The sequence below is a fragment of the Tympanuchus pallidicinctus genome, unplaced genomic scaffold (assembly GCF_026119805.1).
Source record: "Tympanuchus pallidicinctus isolate F22 unplaced genomic scaffold, pur_lepc_1.0 scaffold22, whole genome shotgun sequence".
Classification (NCBI taxonomy): domain Eukaryota; kingdom Metazoa; phylum Chordata; class Aves; order Galliformes; family Phasianidae; genus Tympanuchus; species Tympanuchus pallidicinctus.
Window position 1 is genome coordinate 26,794,704 of NW_026294739.1, and position 21,207 is coordinate 26,815,910.

The window sequence follows — 21,207 nt, forward strand, 5'->3', positions numbered from 1 at the left end:
GCTGGCAACAGCACATAAAAGATGCTGATATTTAAGGAACACTATGAGCATAAAATGTGCAACATTGCGTACAAGGAGCATGTTTGTTAATCTATGCTAACTAGCTCCTTTATGGACTCAGTGCTTGGTAAGCCCATACCTGGCAGGTTGGATCTGCATACCAACGCTTAGTAATTATTTTATTAGTATCATAAGTAAATACCACCAGTGTATCTGTAGTTGTTCTTAAGAATAAGTACATGTCATGTGTTGTAGGTAGACAGAAATCACCTTAAAAACAAGAAATGATTTGCTGTGTATAGCTGCAGATAGGAAAGCCAGAAAGATGGCACATGCATCATGTTCTTACATTGCCAACAGCCAACCTGCTCTGCCTTAAGAGTACTTGGGGAATGCACAGGCAGCATAAAGCTAACATAACTATATAGAACTCATTTTCCCCAGAAATCACTCTCACTGAAGCCTCTAATGTGATTGTCCCCATTTTTAATCACACAGGTCTCTACTTTACCTATTCTACACCTGAGAGAGGCATTCAGCTATGTTCCTTTTAAGATAAAACAGCCAAATAGTGAGGTAATGATGGAATCTTCAGTTATGTGCATGCTGTCTCAATTACTACTGTTATGGTTAACATGTCTCAGATAAAATAAAAGCATTGCTCATTATCATGAATGAATGGTGTTTGTTGGCATTAACACTTCAGCACTGGAAGACTGTGCTTGCTTTGTTGGAGTATTATAATGCTATTGGAATACAGAATTATAATGCTATAGAAATAAGTATGCAGTTTGGAGTAGGGAGATTCATGATGGTAAGATGGAAAAAAAAAATACCCTTTTTATTCCTACTAAAATCAACTGATGTAGATTGTGTTTGAAAGGTTAAAAGAGTTGAAGTTGGTGGCAGGCTTCACAGGACTGAAATCTTGAATCATCTAGTCACAGGGTTTTGGATACCGAATTGCTTTGAAAGTTGAAAGAGGAGGAAGTCAACTAATACAAGGTAAGTGTCTATAATATTGATTTCTTCAATTACTGTGGCCACCTGTCTACTCCACAGTGGACTAATTTAAGATTTATCCCTTATGCTGATTTGTATGAAAAAAAAAAAGACAGTTGATTAATCTGAAGGCTTTGAAAGATGTGTACCTCATGAGTCCAGAGTTATCACTCCCTTCCACCTATCCCATTACACAGACTGTGCTTCTTAAATTGCAGTTTAAACCTTATAAAAGTTAAAAGCATTTAAGTTTCATGGTGACCCTCTGTGAAGGAGTGAACTTCACCCACGATGTATTCATCCTTTAATTTTCATTTAACATAATGAAGAAAGTTAACACAGCTGGAGTCTGAAGTTCAAGTCAGGCATGCTCCATTTCTTCAGATTTCCTTTAATTACCTTCTCATCAGAAATATTACATTAATCTTTGCTTAATTAGAAGTCTGCATTACATCATGGACTTTATCGAAACCTCAGTAATGTTAAAGGGGTAATGGAAAAATGGTAGAAGAGATCAGAACTATGTTTCTGATTAGGCAGTTAATCAACATTCAGGTACTTCTTTCCTGACTTTAGCATCTATAAAAGGGCATTAATTAGATACACAGTTATTAATATAGCTTTCATGTAGAACTTAGAAAAACAGAAGTAGTTTTCATGTACATCACTGGTTGATTTGACACAGGTGAATTTCAACACCAGTAGCATCAGTGTTTGCATCACATGCTGTTAAAGTATATTATACTGTACATTTCTATACAATAATTATTAAGTAGATACATTCCCCTGTGGCCTCTTCCAAGATATGACTGTATGTTGATGGAAATGACAAATTCCAGTGGTCGCTACTTGTGACTTCCTGGAAATTGTCTTCTGAGAGAATGACAGGGATCTTCATGCCAAATCTCATTGAATTAGGAAGGCCGTAAGTGCTGTCCTTAGACAGATAACGTACAATCTTACTTGAGCAATTAAGAAATCCATTTTTAATATGCTTGTGGCTAGAGCAAATTTATAATCTCACTGAACAGTAATAGAACTATAGACATTTTTACAAAGTAGATGAGTTCATCCTGAAAACTTGCACTTGTAATGTCAAACATAAGTGGGAATCCAATTATCTCCTCTGATTCCAAAATTCTTAATGATTGGAAAAACACTGTATGTATTAGTGCTGTGTTTGTGGAATGAGTACCTTGTAATTCTGTTCAAAGCTCCAGCAGGCGCTCATATATCAATGTCAGTATTGAACTTCAGTGCTAAAATCCTTGCATGTGCCATGCAATTAGCCAAAATGGGCAAGGCTGGGGAGAAACATGCCAGTCCAAACTAATCAGCTTGCACAGGGGAAAAGGTTGCTTAGGCAGAAGTCATTTTCAAAGGGTATCTGTTTGACACCAGCAGCTGATACTTCCTGGAGTCTCACACACTAACTTGTAATAATACTATACAGGCAGATGTGGAACAGCACTGATTTTACACCAAAGCAGTCTTAACTCTTGTAACTTCTCACATGAGCCTTGCTCAGAGCCTTGCTCACTACTGAATCCCTCTTTCTGCTTCTCCTTGTCATGTATTCACATTCACTAACTTTGCACTGGGTTGCCCTTGTGACACACAAAATGTATGTGCATGTGTAGTACTAACAAGCATTTATCTGAGAGAAAGGTTCATTAACTAAGAGGCTAGTTACATTTGCTTTGAAGTTCTAGAAGCATGTCTTATTCTGTTATTTAGTGCAGAATTATGTTTATCTTGCACAATTCCTATTTGGCTTGGATTTCATGCATCTTATTGGGGGTGACGGTGCAGTAAATTCTGTGATACAGCAACTAAGATGTTGTCAATGTTTGTTTGTTTTTTTTTAAAGTATGATTTTAGCTGGATGCTTTTCTTGAACTATGTCACCTTTGCTTAAATAAGAGCAAACAAACTTCCTTTCTTTGCCAGTTCACTAAAAGCAAAAGAAGTAGAGAGGTGATTACCTGCAGTCTGGAAATACATTTTGTGATGCTCTAATCTGATCAATTTAGCTGAACAGTTGAAAATATGCAGCAAGTGAAGTAAGTACAGTTTTGAAATAGTAATGTTGAACAAGTCTAATTTTTTGTATGTATACTGAAAATAAATTGCATTAAAGAAAACCACCTATGCAACCTTGTAGGCAACGTGTAACTGTTTAGGCAGTCAGATCTCAACTTCCACAGCACCACAGGTTAGTTTACTATAAGTTGAACATGAACTTAGATAGTCCAGACACGTTCTGCAGGTGTATCCTAACCCCAGCTTGAAATACTAAAAGAAACATCTAAAAGAAACTCTTATTAAGCAAGAATAATAATGAGTGGAAAATAGTATGCTTTGAAGCCATGAAAGAGAAGAAATAAAAAGAAAACTGTCAAGTTTGGCTACACTGAAATTTACCAGGCTTTGTATCAAAAAATTTGAAGAGGAATTTGTAAGCGGGACAATTGTGAATACTAACCAATGACACATAGATATTGTGTGTATGGATAACACAGGGTTTTAAGATGTAGGTCTGAAATACTCCAGAGCAGGAGGAGGAAGAGCAACACCATCTAACCCTTAGGCACAGTCAATGTCACATACAGGTAAATAGCAAGCCATAAGCATGCAGAGGATGTGAGGTGTTGGGATGTGATGAGGTAGGGAACTTTCAGAGGAAACAGATGATAGTTAAAAGAAATTAAAAAACAACAACAAAAAGTGTAGCTGCTATTGCAGACAGGAAAAAAAAAGAAGTGGGCATCTGTTCAGTTCTAGTTTTCAGTCATAGTCCACTCCAGAACACATTTAGCTGATGTTAAGAAGCTCTTCTGAAAAGAAACAAACTATTATATATCAATGGTTCCTACTGAGCAAATGAAAACATAGAACATTCATTTGAATTCATGCCACTGAATGGTCAATCAGACTAATCTCTTTAAATGTTCATTTCATGTCTACAGAATGACCATCACGAACAGTATTACAGCTTTTAGTGAAGTAGCTGTATTTGCTGGTAATATTTTTCTGTTCTACATTCTATACACACAGCTTCTAAAGTGTAGTAGTTTGTTTTTTTTTTTTTTTTTTCCAAAGCTATACTTCTAGAACATGTTTGGATGGTTTAAAATATGCATAAAACACCATTTCCCACCTAATTGACTCAGTAAAATTTAATCTCATTAAGTACATTTTAAATATGTTTATGTATAATTTGAAGGTATTCCTATTTGTCATATCTACATGAGTAGGTATATAAACATCCTCTCTCCAATTATATATGTACATATGGACTTCTGTGCCATTTCAAGCTCCATTAACTTTAGGTGGGCTCCCAAAGCCCAATGCACAACAATACAGAGTACACCTGCAGGGAAATTAGAAGACTGGGCACAAATGTCTGTGTTACAAGTGAGACTCTTATCAAGACAGACTACCCTCCCTTTACCCTCAAACCATCCTTCTCTTGCTCCATAGCCCTGGAACTCAATCAGTGTATTTTTTTAATTATTTGGGTAGGATTAATTAGCTACTACTTTAGGTACCCATGTGATGGATGCACTATGTGGAATGGGAATTTTTTTTTTGAGGCAGGGGGAGGAGTGGGCAGAAGGTTCCACTGTAAAAGAATTAACTGTACTGTGTGATTGTCTAAAACTCAGCCAACTAACACACAGTATAGGCTGAAAAGTGAATCTGCAGGTTTCAGAATAGGCTTGCAAATTGAAAGATCTGTGATCTTAAAAGTCTTTTCCATTTGAAACTTCTTGTGGTTTGTTTTAGTCTCATGCCATTCAAGAATGCATTGCTTCAGTCTTGAATCACTTGATGTTCCTGCATGAAATAACATAGGTTGTACAAGAGATACAGATGGTGCTTCTATTGCTTTGAGAAACGAACTAACAAAGAGAACGCTGCAGTTCTAGCTCTATGTTCAGATAAATTCAGCTCTGCTAATACCATTTAAAGTTTGTAATGACTGACTTAATACCAAAACTGACTTCCAAAGAAGAAAAACCAAACATTTTGTCTGTTGACATTATCACTGTATTCTTCAAATCAGAAAAATACTATGGTAAGAGAGGGTAGGCATTAAAAGAGGACAAGTTAGGGCAATTAATAGTAAGTTAGTTAGATTCAGGAGTGCCTTTAAGGCATGTCTGCAATCACAGCACTGACATCTGTGTAAGTCTCCTCTTTTTCAGCACACCTGAGGCCTTTCACCCTCAGTTTAGCAAATTAATTCCAGTGCAGAGACTTGCAGCTCATGTGATTTCTTCATAGCAGTACTTCCCCCCCAGCCTCTAACCTTATTTTCTCTTCATAGTAATGGAATATTTTGCTTGTTATGTTCAAGTTAACTTGTACCTTTGTAGTCCACCAGTCATATTACCAAAACCAAAAAGAACACTACACATTAAAAACAAACACCCAAACAACCAGACCAACAACTGAGACAGTACAGCAGTAAGGAACAACATGGACAGCCTCAGATCCAGCACCAGACCTGCTCCATATCCTACCTTCTTTTTCTCCTGCTCAAGCAACTGATTTATGTAGTCCTTTTCTTTCACTAGGAAACACATTTGAACCCTATCTGTTCTTTTTCCTCACTCTATTATTACTAAAGAATATTACTATTTCTATATCTATTACTCTAGAATTACTAAAATTCTAAATTGTATCTGAAACAAATTGGTCCTATCTTATCTGCAGCTGCAGCTAGGAAAAGCTGACAAAGGACAAGATGCTGTTACACTAAGTCTTGTTTGAAACATGGTGCCTGCAGTAATGACAGGAGATTTAATATTCTTTCCAATATTTATTAGCATTAACTATTATAACTTTGGACAGTCCTGTATCTGCCAACAATATGTCTTGCCAGCTTCAGTTCAGCAACTCTCAGAAATATTATGTTAGTGTAAGTGCACAGTATACAAAGATGCCTTCCCTCCCACCCCCCAATCTACTCTGTATCTGCCATCTTTTAATACCATCAAATGTCCTATTGTTTTGTTCTGGAATAACAACATACACTGCCCATATACTTCAGTATCCTGCATTTCCTATCTAGGCTGAGAAGAGCTCCTAAGCTTTTCTCGTTTGAAGTACATTTACCTTTCCAAGGGCTTCTGGGCACCTCTGTAGTCTGTATCTCATTATCCCTCAGGATACTGAGCACTGTGGGTGGCTACAGAATAGGTGGTACTTTTTGTGGGTGGCTACAGAATAGGTGGTACTTTTTGCATGCATTACAGTTTTAATCAGACTCTTCAGTTCTATGCTCAGTTACTTCAGAAATCTGCTACATATGTCTTCTTCCGTGTCTTACAAAAGAAGCACATATTCCAAGCATAGATAATAACCGTACCATTTAAATGATAATACCAATATGTTTTGTATAGGGAGGAGATTCATGCAGGGCACTTCCACCATGAACAGCTCTTTCATGGGGCTATCTATCCTCACACCAGATGTCAAATACAAAAAGACATACTTTGGCACAAATAACAAAGTTCGTTTGACTGAAGGATTTACCTCCTAGGAACAAGAGCCTCATAAAAGATAAACAGTGGGAGCAAACTGAGCCTCATAAGGGCTTTTCCAAAAATTAAACCCATAAGTTACCACTAGAAATGGGATATTTCATCTGTTCAATAAGCACTAAAGTTCTTTTTGTTTTTATGGCATCGTAATCTTTGATTACTCTGATAAATATTTGGACTAGACAAAACATTGTGATGGAACTAATCACAGTTATAAAAGAACTGTGTCAGAAAATGATTTTGAAATGCAGTGATATCAGCACATTTTATACAAGTTCAAATACAGAACCACATTATTTAAACTGGCTCCTGGCACCATTCTTTCATGTCTCCATCTAGTCATCTATACCTAAGAAAAATAATTGCTATGCTTGCTGGCTTTGCACAAGCATGACAAGATGACTGAAGCAGACATGGAGTACTGGCCTCCCTGTATAACTGGATGAACCCAAAACAGACAACTATGTGGTGTAAATTTTAGCAAAAAAATAATGCAGTCCTGCAACAAGAGTTAGGTCTCTCTATGCTGAAGCCTAACTAGAGAATTAATGCTCTCATATGCATCATCGAAAACAACGTACCAACCATCTTCTGTCTCAAGGAGATCCTTCCCTCCTTGTCCCTTCAACTCACCTGCCACGTCCCATCCCTGTTTTGGTTTTTCTCAGGAAACAGACCGTGCACAGCACTGAACAAACTGCTGGAAGATTATGTACAGAACCTTACTCCACTCTTGGATTAAAATTACAACTCGAAGGTTGTGAAGAGGCTCATTGCACTAGGAAACTGTGCGGACACGTCAATACAATTCAGCGCTACTTATTCTTTTACAGTAGGAGGGGGAATCCCTTTAGCAGTCTGAGCACTGTGCACCATTCTGATCATAGGGGCCAACATTCTGCCTACAGTTCAGCTGGAGAAGATCTGTAGTCAAAAAGAGCAGCTTACAAAACCTCAAACTGCTTTTTAATCGCTTAATATAAACGGGGACTAGAAAACAGCAACATGAATGCTTTCAAAAGCAAAATGCTTTTCTCTACCTTATAGTGTGAGCTGATGCAATAATGTAAATAAAGTTCAAGTACAAATCATGTCCAGGAACGTTAGCCCAGTGATGAAAGTCATGTTTAGTACTGCAACAGCAACATTTACGACGAGGTAATGAGAATGCATTTGAAGCAATGGGCTGCATCTTTATATCACTGATGCAACGCTGTCATGTACTGTCACATATTTCTAACATATTACTTCTAACAGCTGAAGTCTGCATTTGTTTCTAGTTGACTAAACCCAGAATAACTGAACCAAAGCCAGATGCTGCTGATTAGAAGAATGGGAATTTTCACTTAGCATTTACATAGTCCTTTTCATCTTCAGAGAGCATCACAAACATTAGCTAGTTCTCTCACAATAACCTTCATGCTAACCTTCTGAGATAAAAGTAATATACTATAGGAAAAATCCACCTGAGAAGATACGTAATCAAGCATGCACAAAGCCTCAGGTCTGTAAACTGTCTTGGCCTCTGTCTCTGCCTAATGGTAGACTGTACTTCGTCAAGAATATAAGGCCTTTCACCAGGGCTTGGGAGTTAATTCACCATACAATGCATTTTACTAACATTATCTGATGGTAATAGTCCTTGAATAATAGATTTTCTACCGTAGCTATAGGATAGAGCAATTCCTTTTCAGCAGATAAGGAACTTGAAATAAAAGCGTGTTAAAAACTTGCTGAAAACTGTTACAAAGCAAGCCAGGGACACATCTAGGTTAGATGTTAGAATTCTGTAGTTTCAATTCCTACTCTTTCAGTCATTTGGGCATTTCTTTTTTTAACTCCTAATTCAGATTAGGAATTTCATAAGACTTTTAGAAAGCTTTCTCTAAAGCAGCAGAAGCTTCCTTTCTGCATCAGTTCTCTCTCCCTCAACACAGACTTGCTATTCTGGTTATCAGTTTAAGTGTCTCTAAGCCCAGAACCTTGAATAAGTTCCTTATGTTCCAATTGCTTGCACACTTTACGGACAAATAGATTGAAGCAGACGGTACTCATTTTCATGGTGACCCAGAACAGCTATTGTTACAAGAACACCTTTTAATCTCCAGTTTCTGTTTTTGAATTGAATTCAAGTGGGGAGAGATGAAAGAAAGCATCTCAGAAATCTGTTACTACAGCTGGTACTTCTTAGTTTATCATATGCTAGCTTTAGTTCTCTTTGATTCTTCCTAGAATTATTGCTTCTATTTCTTAATTTGACAACCCGGCATTTGTTGCTATTTTTTGACTGTGAAAAATCCCTCCCCTCCTACTTCTGTACAGCATCTTCCTCAGGGAAAAAATAAAGTTAACTTCTCTCTTGGTAAGGTTTCTTATAGCGCAAAAACAAGCAGATAAATAACGTTCATTGCTTACACTTAAGAAAAAGACTTACAGAACAAACTGAAGAGTGAAAGAAGGATAAGAGTCATGCTGATATGAAGGGCATCACTTGCACTGCAGTCCATTCTGGATTTCTTGCAGGAACACACTTGTAATTTCAGTTCTGTGTTGTTGGTCAGAGGTGGTTTTCCAGAATCTGTCACTGAGATTGGGATGTTGTAATTGGCCTTTTTCAGGTTTTGAAGCAGGACAACCTGGGCATGAGTATCTGCAAAGGATAAGGAGGAGAGAAATAGTCAAATATTGGTCATTTGGCTAAGAAGAAGCATTTGTAAACAGTATCAGACATGCCATAGTTACACATGGAAATTAAAAGGAAAATGAGTACTCTAAGGAAAGTTTAGAGAATTGAATTGCATGTGAAGTAAGAACAGGCAGTTACAGAAATTCTTTCAGGTGTTCAGAACTCAACGACTTTCAAGAGTCCCTTTTGTTTAAATACATTATTTGGTCTGCAGATTATTGGCAGAAATTACTGTAGAAACAAATATACCAATCAAATGCTAAGGCATGTCATGCCCAAACCAATATAAGAGAGAAGAATTTATCTATTTGCCAAAGGAAAAATCCCTTCTTGGAAGGAAACACAGGTGAAGCTGTTTAATTACTTCCCCAGTTTGACTGAAAAGGCAGGGAAGGCAAATAATGCATCTTCAGATCCACAGATCTGCTGCCCAGGTGAGCGTGCAGAGGCAGAAGGAATAAATCATGAAAAATAAAAGTAAAGGACTTACTGTTAAGCTTTGTGATTCTCCACAACTTTTCTGGGCCAGATTGCTTACTCAGTTCAAATTTAAATGGATCTGTATTGGGATGGAGGTCTTTGTCTGATGCTCCTAGTACCACTACTCTGAGATCTTTAGCGTCATCACAGACTTTTGCCAGTGTTGGGTACAGGGATGGGACATTGTCATTGACGTCCTCCAAGGTGATGTGCAAAGTTCCTGTACCTGTAGCAGGAGGGTTACCTATATGAAGAGCAAACAAGAGTTTATTAAATCATCCTTCCATAAACATTTATCATATTTGTGCCTGCATGGATGCTGTGGAAAATAATTTTTATACATCTTTCTTCTGTCACATGAGAATTATTGCTTTTAAAATTGAAGAGTTAATGTTGTAAATTGTTACTATATTTTCAAAAGGCAGTCTGTCTGTTTCTCCACAGTATGGACAATTATTCTAAGAAGAGTATTTTGAAGTCAAAATGAGATTAGGACATGAATAGATATCTGGGACAATCTGTTCATAAATGCATACTGAGAGAATCATAGTGGGAAATATCTCCTGCATAGACAGTGCGGTATTAAAAGAACTAAGGATGAGAAAAATAGGAGGAAAAATGACAGAAGAGGTGAGACAATTTGTATAGTGGGACGCATAAGTAGAACAGGAGCAGATTGTTCCTCAGTAACCCTTATCTAGGCCCCCATTTAGTTACGTCAGCGTGGAACAAGCTGCAACTTGTTGTGGTTGTATCAGCAAGCAACTCCAGAAAAATGTGATTTTTTTGTTTACCCTGAGCCACCCTGTGTCAGTGGTGGAGTTTCAGTTTCTCAAATTATCTGCCAGCCTGTCTCAGCCACAACCTGTAGGAGCCATCATCAGAGGTGAGGCTGCTCTTTACCCACCATGATACACTACAAACATTTGTGCTGAGGCTGTGACTGGCAAACCAGCTGCAGCACTGGCAGTGTTTGCAAAAGGGACAGCTGCCCACTGGGAGCCAAACTGATGCTAGCACCTCATTCCAGGGAGGTCAGAGAGGATCTGGCAAGTACTAATAGCTTTCAGTCACTACAGGTGTGTGCCATAGCTGAGCCAGTAACCTACTGCTTCCACTCTAAAACGCAGTATCTTATTTGTTATAGATCCCCTTACAGATCATTTTGACAGATCTCAGTTTTTTCTAAATGCACATTTCCTCCTGTATAGTTTACCATGTCTAATAATTTCCCATTTGAAATGCTGCACTTACTGAAGGGTCATTTTGTGATGCTCATTTTACTGGCTTACAACACACCATCTATGATCTCTGCACTTGCCACAGCTGTAAACCCTCAGCAGGTAGAAAGAATTGAACAGGTTGTACTTAACCTGTAAAGCACCAGTGCAGCATGTCATGGTAGTTTGACGTTTAGCACTTCCACATGCAGCCCAATGAACTACAGAATTGCTCCTGCACCAAGAGTGCATCCTAAGAGAGCAGTAAATACCTTGTGGTCTGGATCTGATAAACTACTAACTGTAACAGTGTGCAATTAGTCCTTTCAGTAACAAATGATACTGATGGTGACACTTCATCTGTTTCATGCGCACATAAATGCATAACAAAGGCAGAATTTTCATAGTTCTTCAGCTTTCCCTCTCACTCATCTCTCACTTTGTCATCGGAAGGGTTAGGATTGAGTTCTTTTTAATGAAAAAGAAATTATTTTTCGCTTTTTATTGGACTAATTGAATTTGCAGAAAGGCTCCAATACATTTTTTGTTCTTGATATATTATTAAGTAAAGTCACACAGCAGAATGGATGAAAAGACATTCGAGTATTTGAAATATGATCATAAAAGCCAGCCTTTCATGCGCTTAATTAAACTGCTGTCTTTAATTTTGAATGCATTATTTCCACACTGGACTGATAATGTCGTATGCACTGTCCTTCTTATCTTTCTCTGAAGTCAGTAATATTAAAATCCGCCTTTTGAAATTAAGAAGCCAACAGCATTATGAATGTACTGTTATTTTGTCAAATGCAGATACGACTGCATTTTCTCTGCCACGTTAATGTTTCCCTATCTTCATATGGCTCATGGGCCAGTCAACTATTCTGCACAAATAGGGAGGAAGGAAATTGCTTCTGTCCATTTCAATGACTTATTCTGTGGCTGTTTTATTTCTAATGATTTAAACAAAATCTTTTGCTGATTTATGAAGACTTCCAAAAGAAAAATAAGCAAATGTCAAGGTCATAAGCTGATGCTTGTTAACACACGTCATAAAAAATGCAACAACAACAACAAAAAAGAATCAAGGAAATACGGTCGCAATATATCCACTGGGAATATATGACTTTTATAAATGTGACAGTATTATTCTTTTGAAATAAGAAACACTCAAAAAATCCCATGATCTCTAGACAGCTCTAGTTTTGAAATGAAAGATTTCTTCAGCATATTTCAATCCTGAAATAGAACTAATTCTCACAGTAAAACTTTGCAGCTGAAATGAGAATTAATGGGTAAACCAAGACACAAAGGGCTCAGTCCAGTAACCCTCAGGAATATCCTTTCAGAAGAGCTTGGTTCCCATTTTGTCACTGAATTGATCATTCCTGGTGAAAATGAATACTTGGAACTTTTAGGTACTTAAGAGTCATTTGGAACAGAGAAAAATTTCAAACTCCTGCTATGCATTCCACAAGTGGAATAGCTGTGGATATACTCTGGCATACATATGAATGAAATGTCATCACATTACTCATCACTCACATATAAAAGCTGCTAAAACAGACTGAAGGATAGCTAATTTCACAATGGAAGAAAATCAGCACTTGCTATTGAATCCTGATTTTAATAATCTGGGTCATAAATGAGATCTTTATTGAGTAATCTTGAGATGGTGATGTAAGAGCTATCAAGCTTATTAAGGTCTGTGGGGCTAAAAATTTGATGGCCAACACTAAAAATGTACAGATTCATCTTAGATTGTGATGCAGTTGGAAATCTATGTTACACTTACTTGATTTGCACTGGGATTGTTAATTTCTTCATCTCCTAGCATTAGGCCACACAAAAATCTGATAGCAGTCCTTGGTTAGGCAATAGCTAGTAATGCTGTAAGATGCAACAAGGAAAAAAATAGACCAACACAAAAATAGTTCTATTTCAAGAGTTAGAGACAAGTGTAAGATATGCTGGGATCTATTGTCTGTGACCTAGAATCTGTAATGCAAAAGGCTGTTACCAGAAGATGTCGATGTTTAAGTGGATTTCAGTACTATCAGTATAAATGGCCATATTGCTGGCTTCGTTTTTAAAAAACAGTATCAAAAGAAATAGCACAGTTCTGTAATTCTACGTACTTGTATCATAATGAAGAGCTGCCCAGAATCACATTAGAATTATTAGTGATGTCTTAAATTATAAGCACTCTGAAGAAAAACCTGGCCAAGAAACTTGAAAACTGAAACTCAGTATTGCTCCAGAAAGTTCCCACAGGAACAATGATGGCATTTAGACATCTAACTATTCAAATAAGACTGCAAATCAGGCAGTCAGATTCTTAAAAGATACCAATTATGAACAACGATGACCATGGATTAAGATGACATTTCTCTTAAGTGTCAAGACTTGCATAAAATGGCACGTCTAACAAGTAATTGTGGTTGAATGGCTGATGATTCATTTAATCCAAGCATAACATTTTATGGACGTACAGAGCCATTTCATGTTCCTCTTTAGTTTCTAAACAGAAATGTGATGCTGTGTACAGATTTCTAATACTGCCGAGTTGTGTTTTATGAAATTAAAGCCAATATTCATACCGATTGGAAACTGAATTAAGAAGTTCTTTATCAGTGTACCTTTCAATACCAGCTACTTCAATGTATTTGAAGTGGGAGCAGAAACACAGAGTTGACTAACACCACACAAAGGTGAGACTTTCCTACTGTGCTAGACATACCTGAAACCAAAACCCACTAAAAGTGAAAGTCAAGGACTTCATTTTGGGGCTATCCGAAGGAAAAGTCAGGAAGCGACTGCAGGTTGCCTGCAGAGCATCCTATTTTGTGGCACTGTGTAAACGCCTGCGTTTCTACAGGTCTTCCTACAGTTAGTATCACAAAAGATAGCACACTGTATTAATAAAATCCACAGTCATGTTTAATTGTCTCACCACACTTTGTGGAGACAGATCAGTGGAAGCATTCAGTCAGTGAAGATGCTAATAACTACAAAGCATCAAATCACTGATGTGAAAGTTGGCTTTATGCGATGGCAACTCAAAATGGTGACTTTCCTTGGACTGCTGTGACTTCATACAGTTGTTTCACTTGATGCTAAGTAAGGTTTGGGGAATTTACCACTTGCTGCCTCAGCATCCCGGCCACATCAGTCTGCTAGTGCTGGACATGCAGTAGATAAACGTGGTCATGCATCTGCACTAACTTGCCAGCCTGTACTCCCAGAAACAAGTGAGAAATATTGCTCTAAATTGGCTGATTATTTTTAAGATGGAAAGTGCTGTTTATGTGCACCAGAAAGAAGAATAAAGTCATGAAGACTTAGTCTTTTTTTTTTTTTTTTTTTTTTTTTTTTTTTTTTGCAGCTTTCCTTTTCCAATTTTCAAATACCAAGAAATACAGACTATATTACCCTAACTGCCTTTTACAAACATTCAAAACATATTCAGGATTCAGAAAATGAACATTTTTTGACATTTGAGATTGCAGTAAGTTTAGATTATCCTTAAAAGTGAGAAATGGATATTCCTTAAACATTCTGAGAATATACCCAGGTAAAACAACTACTTGAACACGGCTGCTTAAAATGATAATCTGTAGTCACTAAGCCTCTAAAATATTTAAACCAGTATTTCCCATCCTGCCTTTCTCTGAGCTTTCTGAATTCTCTGGGGTTTTTTTTGTTTGTTTGTTTTTATCCCTCTTTGGCAAATCTGACATATGCATATATACAGTTTTGGTTTGGTTATTTGTAGATTAAAAGGATTTTATAAGCTTAAAAAAAAAAAAAAAAAAAAAAAAGGAGAATAATATTTTTCAGCTAATTGGAATTCATTTAATTTAGGAAAACCTTTCTCGTTTAACTCTTTTTCTTTTCTTTTTCTTTTTTGACACCAAATTTGATCTAAACTAGAACAAGTGGCACAAGGAAGAAGGAAGTATTATCAAACACACACACAAAAAACTTTTCCACGTGCAATGTGGAAAATTAGCTTTGACTAAATTAGATGAAAATCAATTTACTTGTAAATAGTATGATTTGTTCAGTGGCGCAGCTAAGGAACAAAGGACTGGTAATTGACTAACAAGAAAAACCCCAGACACAAACCTGAAAACATTAAGGTATGCAACTGCATGTATTCACTTAACTTTAGGCTAAAGTTCACCCAATGGCATGAAAAGTTAAAGATGTGAAATATTCTGTACTTAGAACACTGATGTTTTGTATCTTGGTCATTACCACAAAGGAATATTGATGTGTAAATGCCTTTGCAGTACAGTTGACAATTAAAAACATTCAGGAAATGAAATGAATTTAATTTCAATTATTACACTTTAAAAAAAATATTACATTTCCACAGAAAATTCAACCAGTTTAAAGAATCCATCAGCTACACAGATTTAAGGCACAGTACTGCTAGAAGCTAGAACAGCTTTTAGGAATAATGTAGGAGGAATGAACTGTCACTTCTCACATGGTCGTTATGAATGGTAAAAAGAGTTGTGCACTCAATTCTTCTTATTAAATTAAGCTCCCAGCACCATCAAATTAATACATGTTATCTATGTCCTTCTATGTCATGATGCAAAAATTACAAGGCCATTTAATTCCTCAGGCAAGCAGTTTGTCCTCTGCCAGGCATGTAGGGTATCACTGCCATATAGCCTTCTTTCTCAGACTGACAGAATGGAAACTCATTTGCTCTCAGTTTTACTAGAATATTTATGGTCTAGCATTTAGCAGTGGTTTTTAATCCACTTGCATTACCATTTACATAACCCACAAAGCTCCATTCCAACTTCTTTTACCTGCTGAGACTTTTCTGTGGGCTAACAGTTGCAGAGATACAAAATGAGAAGGTGGAATGAACTGTTTGATCAGTTACAGCAAGAACAATTTTTCTTCATGTTTGAGCCTAAAAAAAAGCCTTTGAGAATGCGAGTTCTCTAATCTCTGGCACAATTACATTTCCTCTGCCCCCTCATGAATAAAGCACTTCAAACTTTTGTAAACCACATCTGAATCATAATCATACGAAGGTCAATTTCAACATTCGCAATGGCACCTACAGAACTCCCTTCATTTTACTCCTATGTAACTAACTGTAAAATGTCGGACTGCCTAAGATCTTCACTTGGACGTGGATTTATTTTTTACCAGTTTCTCTACTTTCAGCTTCACATTTGCCTAAAGGAGAAGCTGTTCCCTTCTACTTAATAGAGCAAGATGGAGGAGAACAAGGAACAAAAGGAGCATTTCAGAAATTCACAAAGCCAGGCTATGTGGACACAGGCTGTGTTTTAGGCTCTCTCTAAGTTCACTTCAAATACAGATTGTGAGAAACAATGCTTCGTGCTCTCTAATGATACTGCCATGAAAATCTAAACTGAAGTTTTGGAGTCTGCTCTCTCCTGTTTCTTTTCTTCCTCCATACACCGTGCTTCGCATCAGACAGTGTGTGCATATGAGGTGATCTGGCAGCAGGCACTCGCACTGCAGGCATAAATCCCATTCAGACAGCCCTGTTCCATTATGTTTTGTGTTCCAGCTGAACTCCATTAACGGTTCAAGAAAAGTAAATGGAACCAATAGAGTGGGAAAATACCAAGATTTGGGTGTGCTGCTCAGAGTCTGACATACTTGAAATCTGGCCTTATGAATGCCACATACTGACATTTTCTATGGAAGAGGTCCCGAATTTCCCATGAAGTTGAAATTTCCTGTTTTAAAAATACGCATTGACATATCGATTTCTTTTTTCCAGAACATAAAATAGTTTTTGAAAGTTGCAGTGCTTCGTTCATTCACTCAGACAAAATATGCAGATCCTATTTTTGAGTAATTACATTTCACAAGAGCACAGCTCTTTCAGCATATCAAATTGCTACTGACATATGCCATCCGTCTTAAATACTGTTTTCAGCATTCTAATTTCTTTTCCTAATCATGAGTCCATGATGACAAATTAAAACAATATTTTGCGTGCAATTCATATTTTGCTGAAATTTAAAATGGCAAGAAAAGGATAAGTACCCCGTTTATTTTCTCTTCTCAATTAATACAGCAATTAAGATAAGGAGTATAAAACCGGCTTAATTGGGTTGCTATGGCAACTAATTGCCTGATTTCTTCAAAAATAGCATGTTTTAGGCGGAATCAATCTGTGGTAATTTAATTATGTACATCATGAAGCAAGAAGACAGGTTAGGTACATGTAAAGAAAAATTCTATTTGCAAATGGTGACACATCTCTTTGTCACTCAATTATTTTCTAGCTGTTGTCTGTTTCTGTTCATTACACATGCTACAGAATGACAATTTTTCCTTCTAATGATTAAGAGTATCAAGAACTGCACAATGAATGCTTGAAAGTATTTCAGATGGTCCTTGGAAACAAGGAAAGAGGTGAAAATTAGATCCTGACTCACCTCCTTCTCATTTTCCTTTCAATGAGGAACAGAGAAATTGAAGCAGTGCAACTCAGCTACCTAGTTTATACATGAACAACTGGCCTCAGCATGAAGCAAAATCCTTGCACTGGCCAGTGCAACTTGGGGATGGTGATGTCACAAGGAGAGCAAGACACTTTTGGAAAAGAAAAAGGTGGCTTTCACTCATGGATTACTGCTGTGATTAAAGTTGTATCAGTTTAAATTGTAAACTCTGAACTGAGTATCTTTAACATACGGAACAGGTAACACAATTTTTAATGACATTTGCCCTCTTCTATGTTTAACATAGCACAAATACTTCTATTCCCAATTTTTTTCCTCAGTAGACCCCTGGTGATGAGAATAGCAGGGGAGAAGCTGGCTCACCAGCAGGACACCAGAGTTTGTGTCTCAGTGGGAAAGCACTGCTGCCTGGCTTTGTGCAGGCTGTACCCTGCCACAGTGTCATGGGAAACTGCAGTTGCTATCAGTATTTAAATGAGCCAGTAAGATTGCATATTGGCATTTCCACATTTCTCACCAGCAGCTGTCCTACCTGACCAGCACAGGTGGCTTTCCATATATCAAGCAAACAAAAGTAATCAAAGTTCTTCTATAGACCTGGAGAATTTATATAATTGGAACATTAACTGGGGCATACAATTCCTCTGCAGTAATACTGCTCATTGACTTCAGAGAAAACTGTTTGGATCTATATTACTATTCCTTTTTCTCTCTCTCAAAAAAAAAGGTGTAAAACATTACTCAGCTTTTTTAACCTGTTACATATTTTCCAGACAATTCTAAATTTTAAACTTTTCCTTTTTTCCTCCCCTCCCACCCCCCAAATTGTGAGCCAGACTCTCAGAATACAGTTGAAAAAGGACAATTCCAAGAGAGTTTTTAGCATGACAGCCTTTATGAGAAAAACATATGGGTATTATGCTTTATGAGAGTCACCTCAAATGCTCCAGAATGTAACGAGATTTGTACAACATAATTACACAGCAAATCACCTGGAAGGTCTGATCCAAGCAGGTATCTCAAACTCAAGTGATTTATTGCCCATATATGCGTTGTTTATACATATACTCCCAATAATTGTACTTTATGATATTGCATTGTTTTTAGTGGTTAGAACGGTGACCATTTTGTTTCCTTTATTCATCACTGTTGGCACTTTTCTTAATCCTGATAACCACCGATTAGATTGAATGAAACCAAGTTTGCATAAACCTGACTTTGTCCTCTTATGAGCTCATTCTCAGATTAAACACAGTTCATGACACATCAGTGTGTTAACTCTGCTTCATGATATTTCCTACCATTATTTAATTTCTTCTTTAATAGACCAGAGACTCTGTGTCCACACAAGTCTTTAATAAAGAGTTTTCAAATTCTAACGACACTACCTTGACCTTTACTGAAATCAGAAGTACAGAGCAAATTAGGATATTCATTCCAAAAAGTTTTTACCGTGAAATTTCCCTCAATAAAAGGTCAAACTTTATTATCTATGAAATTAATACTGTGTCCATCAAATGTGCTCATACTCATTGTTTAAATTATGTTTGGGAACGTATAGGAACTGTGTAGAGCAGATCTAATATAGTTCATACTTAGCTAAATTTCTCTTCAGTTCATTGCATGACAGTATCAAGTTCAAAAAGAATACAATAAATAACTGTATTATTTTCTGCACTTGAATGACTCCATTTTCTAATAATTCTCTCATGTTTACTGTCCTACACATAAAGCAAGCTTATGTGATTTACTGAAAGAGATAGAGATGTGATGGATTTATATAAAGAACCACAACTATGAAGCTCCTGTTTTTACTTCTGGCTGAAATCTCAAACATTTTACTCAACAGAAAAACACCCCACCACTTGCCCCCTGCCCTGAGGGGCAATATCAGCAGTCAGTGCCTGATGCATCCAGTAACAGCTTCTCCACTGGTATCAGTGGAAGGTGAAGAAAAAGTATCACCATGAGTTTTGCCTTCAGCTGCCTCTACAGCTGAAATAAGATTGCAGTGTGTGGTGATTTGAAAAACAGGCAGCGATGGAGTATGATGGATAACAGAATCCCTTCTGCAGTTAATACATTCTATATGCCATGAATACTAGCAGAAAATAATTTCTTCTTTTAATGTTGGACTAAGGTCCTTTTGCAAGGACCAATGTCCAAATTTTTATTTCATTTTAGAATCTTGCCACATTATAAATACCATTAAAAAAAAAATAATCAGCACACAGCTCACAGACACACAGCACAGTAAACATCATGTTTGAATGACCAGTATTGGCACCTTAGCATGCCGGTACTAAATGCACACATGTGGTTTCTAATTACTTCATTAAATAAGTCAATAATGTGGAGTAGATTAGCTCCTGTGCTAACAGGACTACCAAATTAGAAATAAACACAACAGCTGCTAGAATTAGATGCTGACTCAGTATGTCAGCTGAACACAATTCCTTTATGTCCAACCCATGTTACCACATCGTCTCTTGCTCTGCTGTGTAGAGTACCTTTTACACACCTCTTCCTCTTCTTGTTTTTCTAGCATGGAAAAAGTTCTGGGAATGAAGAGGGTTCACTGAGCAATAAGGCTCCTGCTTTAGAATGGCTGAGTAATGAGCATTACTGTGCTGAGAGTAAGATAAACATCTACCCAAAAGTAAGGAAAATCCATCTTCATACAGACTGATTCTCACAGTAAGTAGTAATCAACATTTTATAGTTGAGTGTTCCACCTCTTCTTGTTGAGGGCATTTGACTTCACCTTTAAAACATGTGAAACTTTGTTCTTTTCATAATCCCTCAGTAATATTATCCTGGAATGTTACTTTCATCCTAAGGTGATATTTCCTGGTGTGCCATATTTTAAGATGCGTTTTAAACTTCTTTATTTGATAGCAAGTTAAAAACAGAATAAGTTTAGTGCTACATTTTTCTAGGGAAATTTCCATAGCAAAAGTATGTGTATGAATGATAAGGAAATCATCGTGTCAGCAGAGTTTTTATCTTTTATATTTAAGGAGATACTTATTTTTTTCCTCCCCCCCAACCCATCAGTCCCTGTAAATGTTCCCTGAGTCATGTGGTTACAAAAATATAGAATTACTGTCCTAAAAAGAACATTTTGCAATTCATCACCAGGACTCAACCAGCTGCAGCTGTGAGGAAACGTTACCATATTAGCTGTTCTATTACGGACAAATCTGTTATTTATTTGGTGCCGTTAGCTCTGGAGATTTGCAAAAATGTTCACGATTTTCTCTTTTCTTTATGCTACAAAAGTCGCTTACTGAATTTTCACTAGGTAGTTTAATTCTGATTATATTTGACAGAAGGAACTTTAATCCTCATAATATTTTAAAAATATTGCACTTTAACAAGGGTTTTTACTTACGTTTTTATTGCCATTGTCACTGCATTGAATAGAATAGAATTCAGCATATCAGGGACAAGTTGTTATTGGAACTAAGATGCCTTAGGCTTACTAACTGCTCAAATATTATGAAGAAATTAACTCTGATAAAGACAATTTATTACTTTCCAAGAATATTCACATACTATTTGCATCTCTTATTGAGATCTCAGCAAAGGAGTAAACATTTGAGATGTAACCTTAAATCAAAGTTATTCTGAATTTGATGTTTTTTCTTTGTTATTGCAGTGATCTCTTGTATCTTCAGATGGCCAGCTAACAAAGTGCTTAATCATATGCATGTGTACCTTTCCCAAGAGGAGCTTTCAAACAGAAATACAGTTATATATTTAGTGAATATAATCCATAGCAGTTACTC

The 21,207-nt window shown here is 36.9% G+C and overlaps 1 protein-coding gene and 1 long non-coding RNA gene across 4 annotated transcripts in view; one reads left to right on the forward strand and one right to left on the reverse strand.

The window, feature by feature from the left end:
• The window catches only part of CDH13 (cadherin 13), a 433,086-nt gene that overhangs the window by 10,008 nt on the left and 401,871 nt on the right, over positions 1-21,207 (reverse strand). For 2 of the 3 annotated variants that reach the window (XM_052685882.1, XM_052685883.1), the window contains 2 exons: positions 9,731-9,964; positions 8,989-9,204 (listed from right to left, as the gene is read on the reverse strand). In XM_052685882.1, the coding sequence (XP_052541842.1) occupies positions 8,989-9,204; positions 9,731-9,964 (450 nt within the window). Of the gene's footprint in view, positions 1-6,916; positions 9,205-9,730; positions 9,965-21,207 lie in introns of those variants that run through there. The other variant, XM_052685881.1, reaches the window with a different exon arrangement.
• Positions 506-21,203, forward strand: LOC128082071 (uncharacterized). Its single transcript, XR_008207537.1, has 3 exons — positions 506-576; positions 884-1,005; positions 21,078-21,203. It is a non-coding gene; the product is annotated as an uncharacterized LOC128082071 (long non-coding RNA).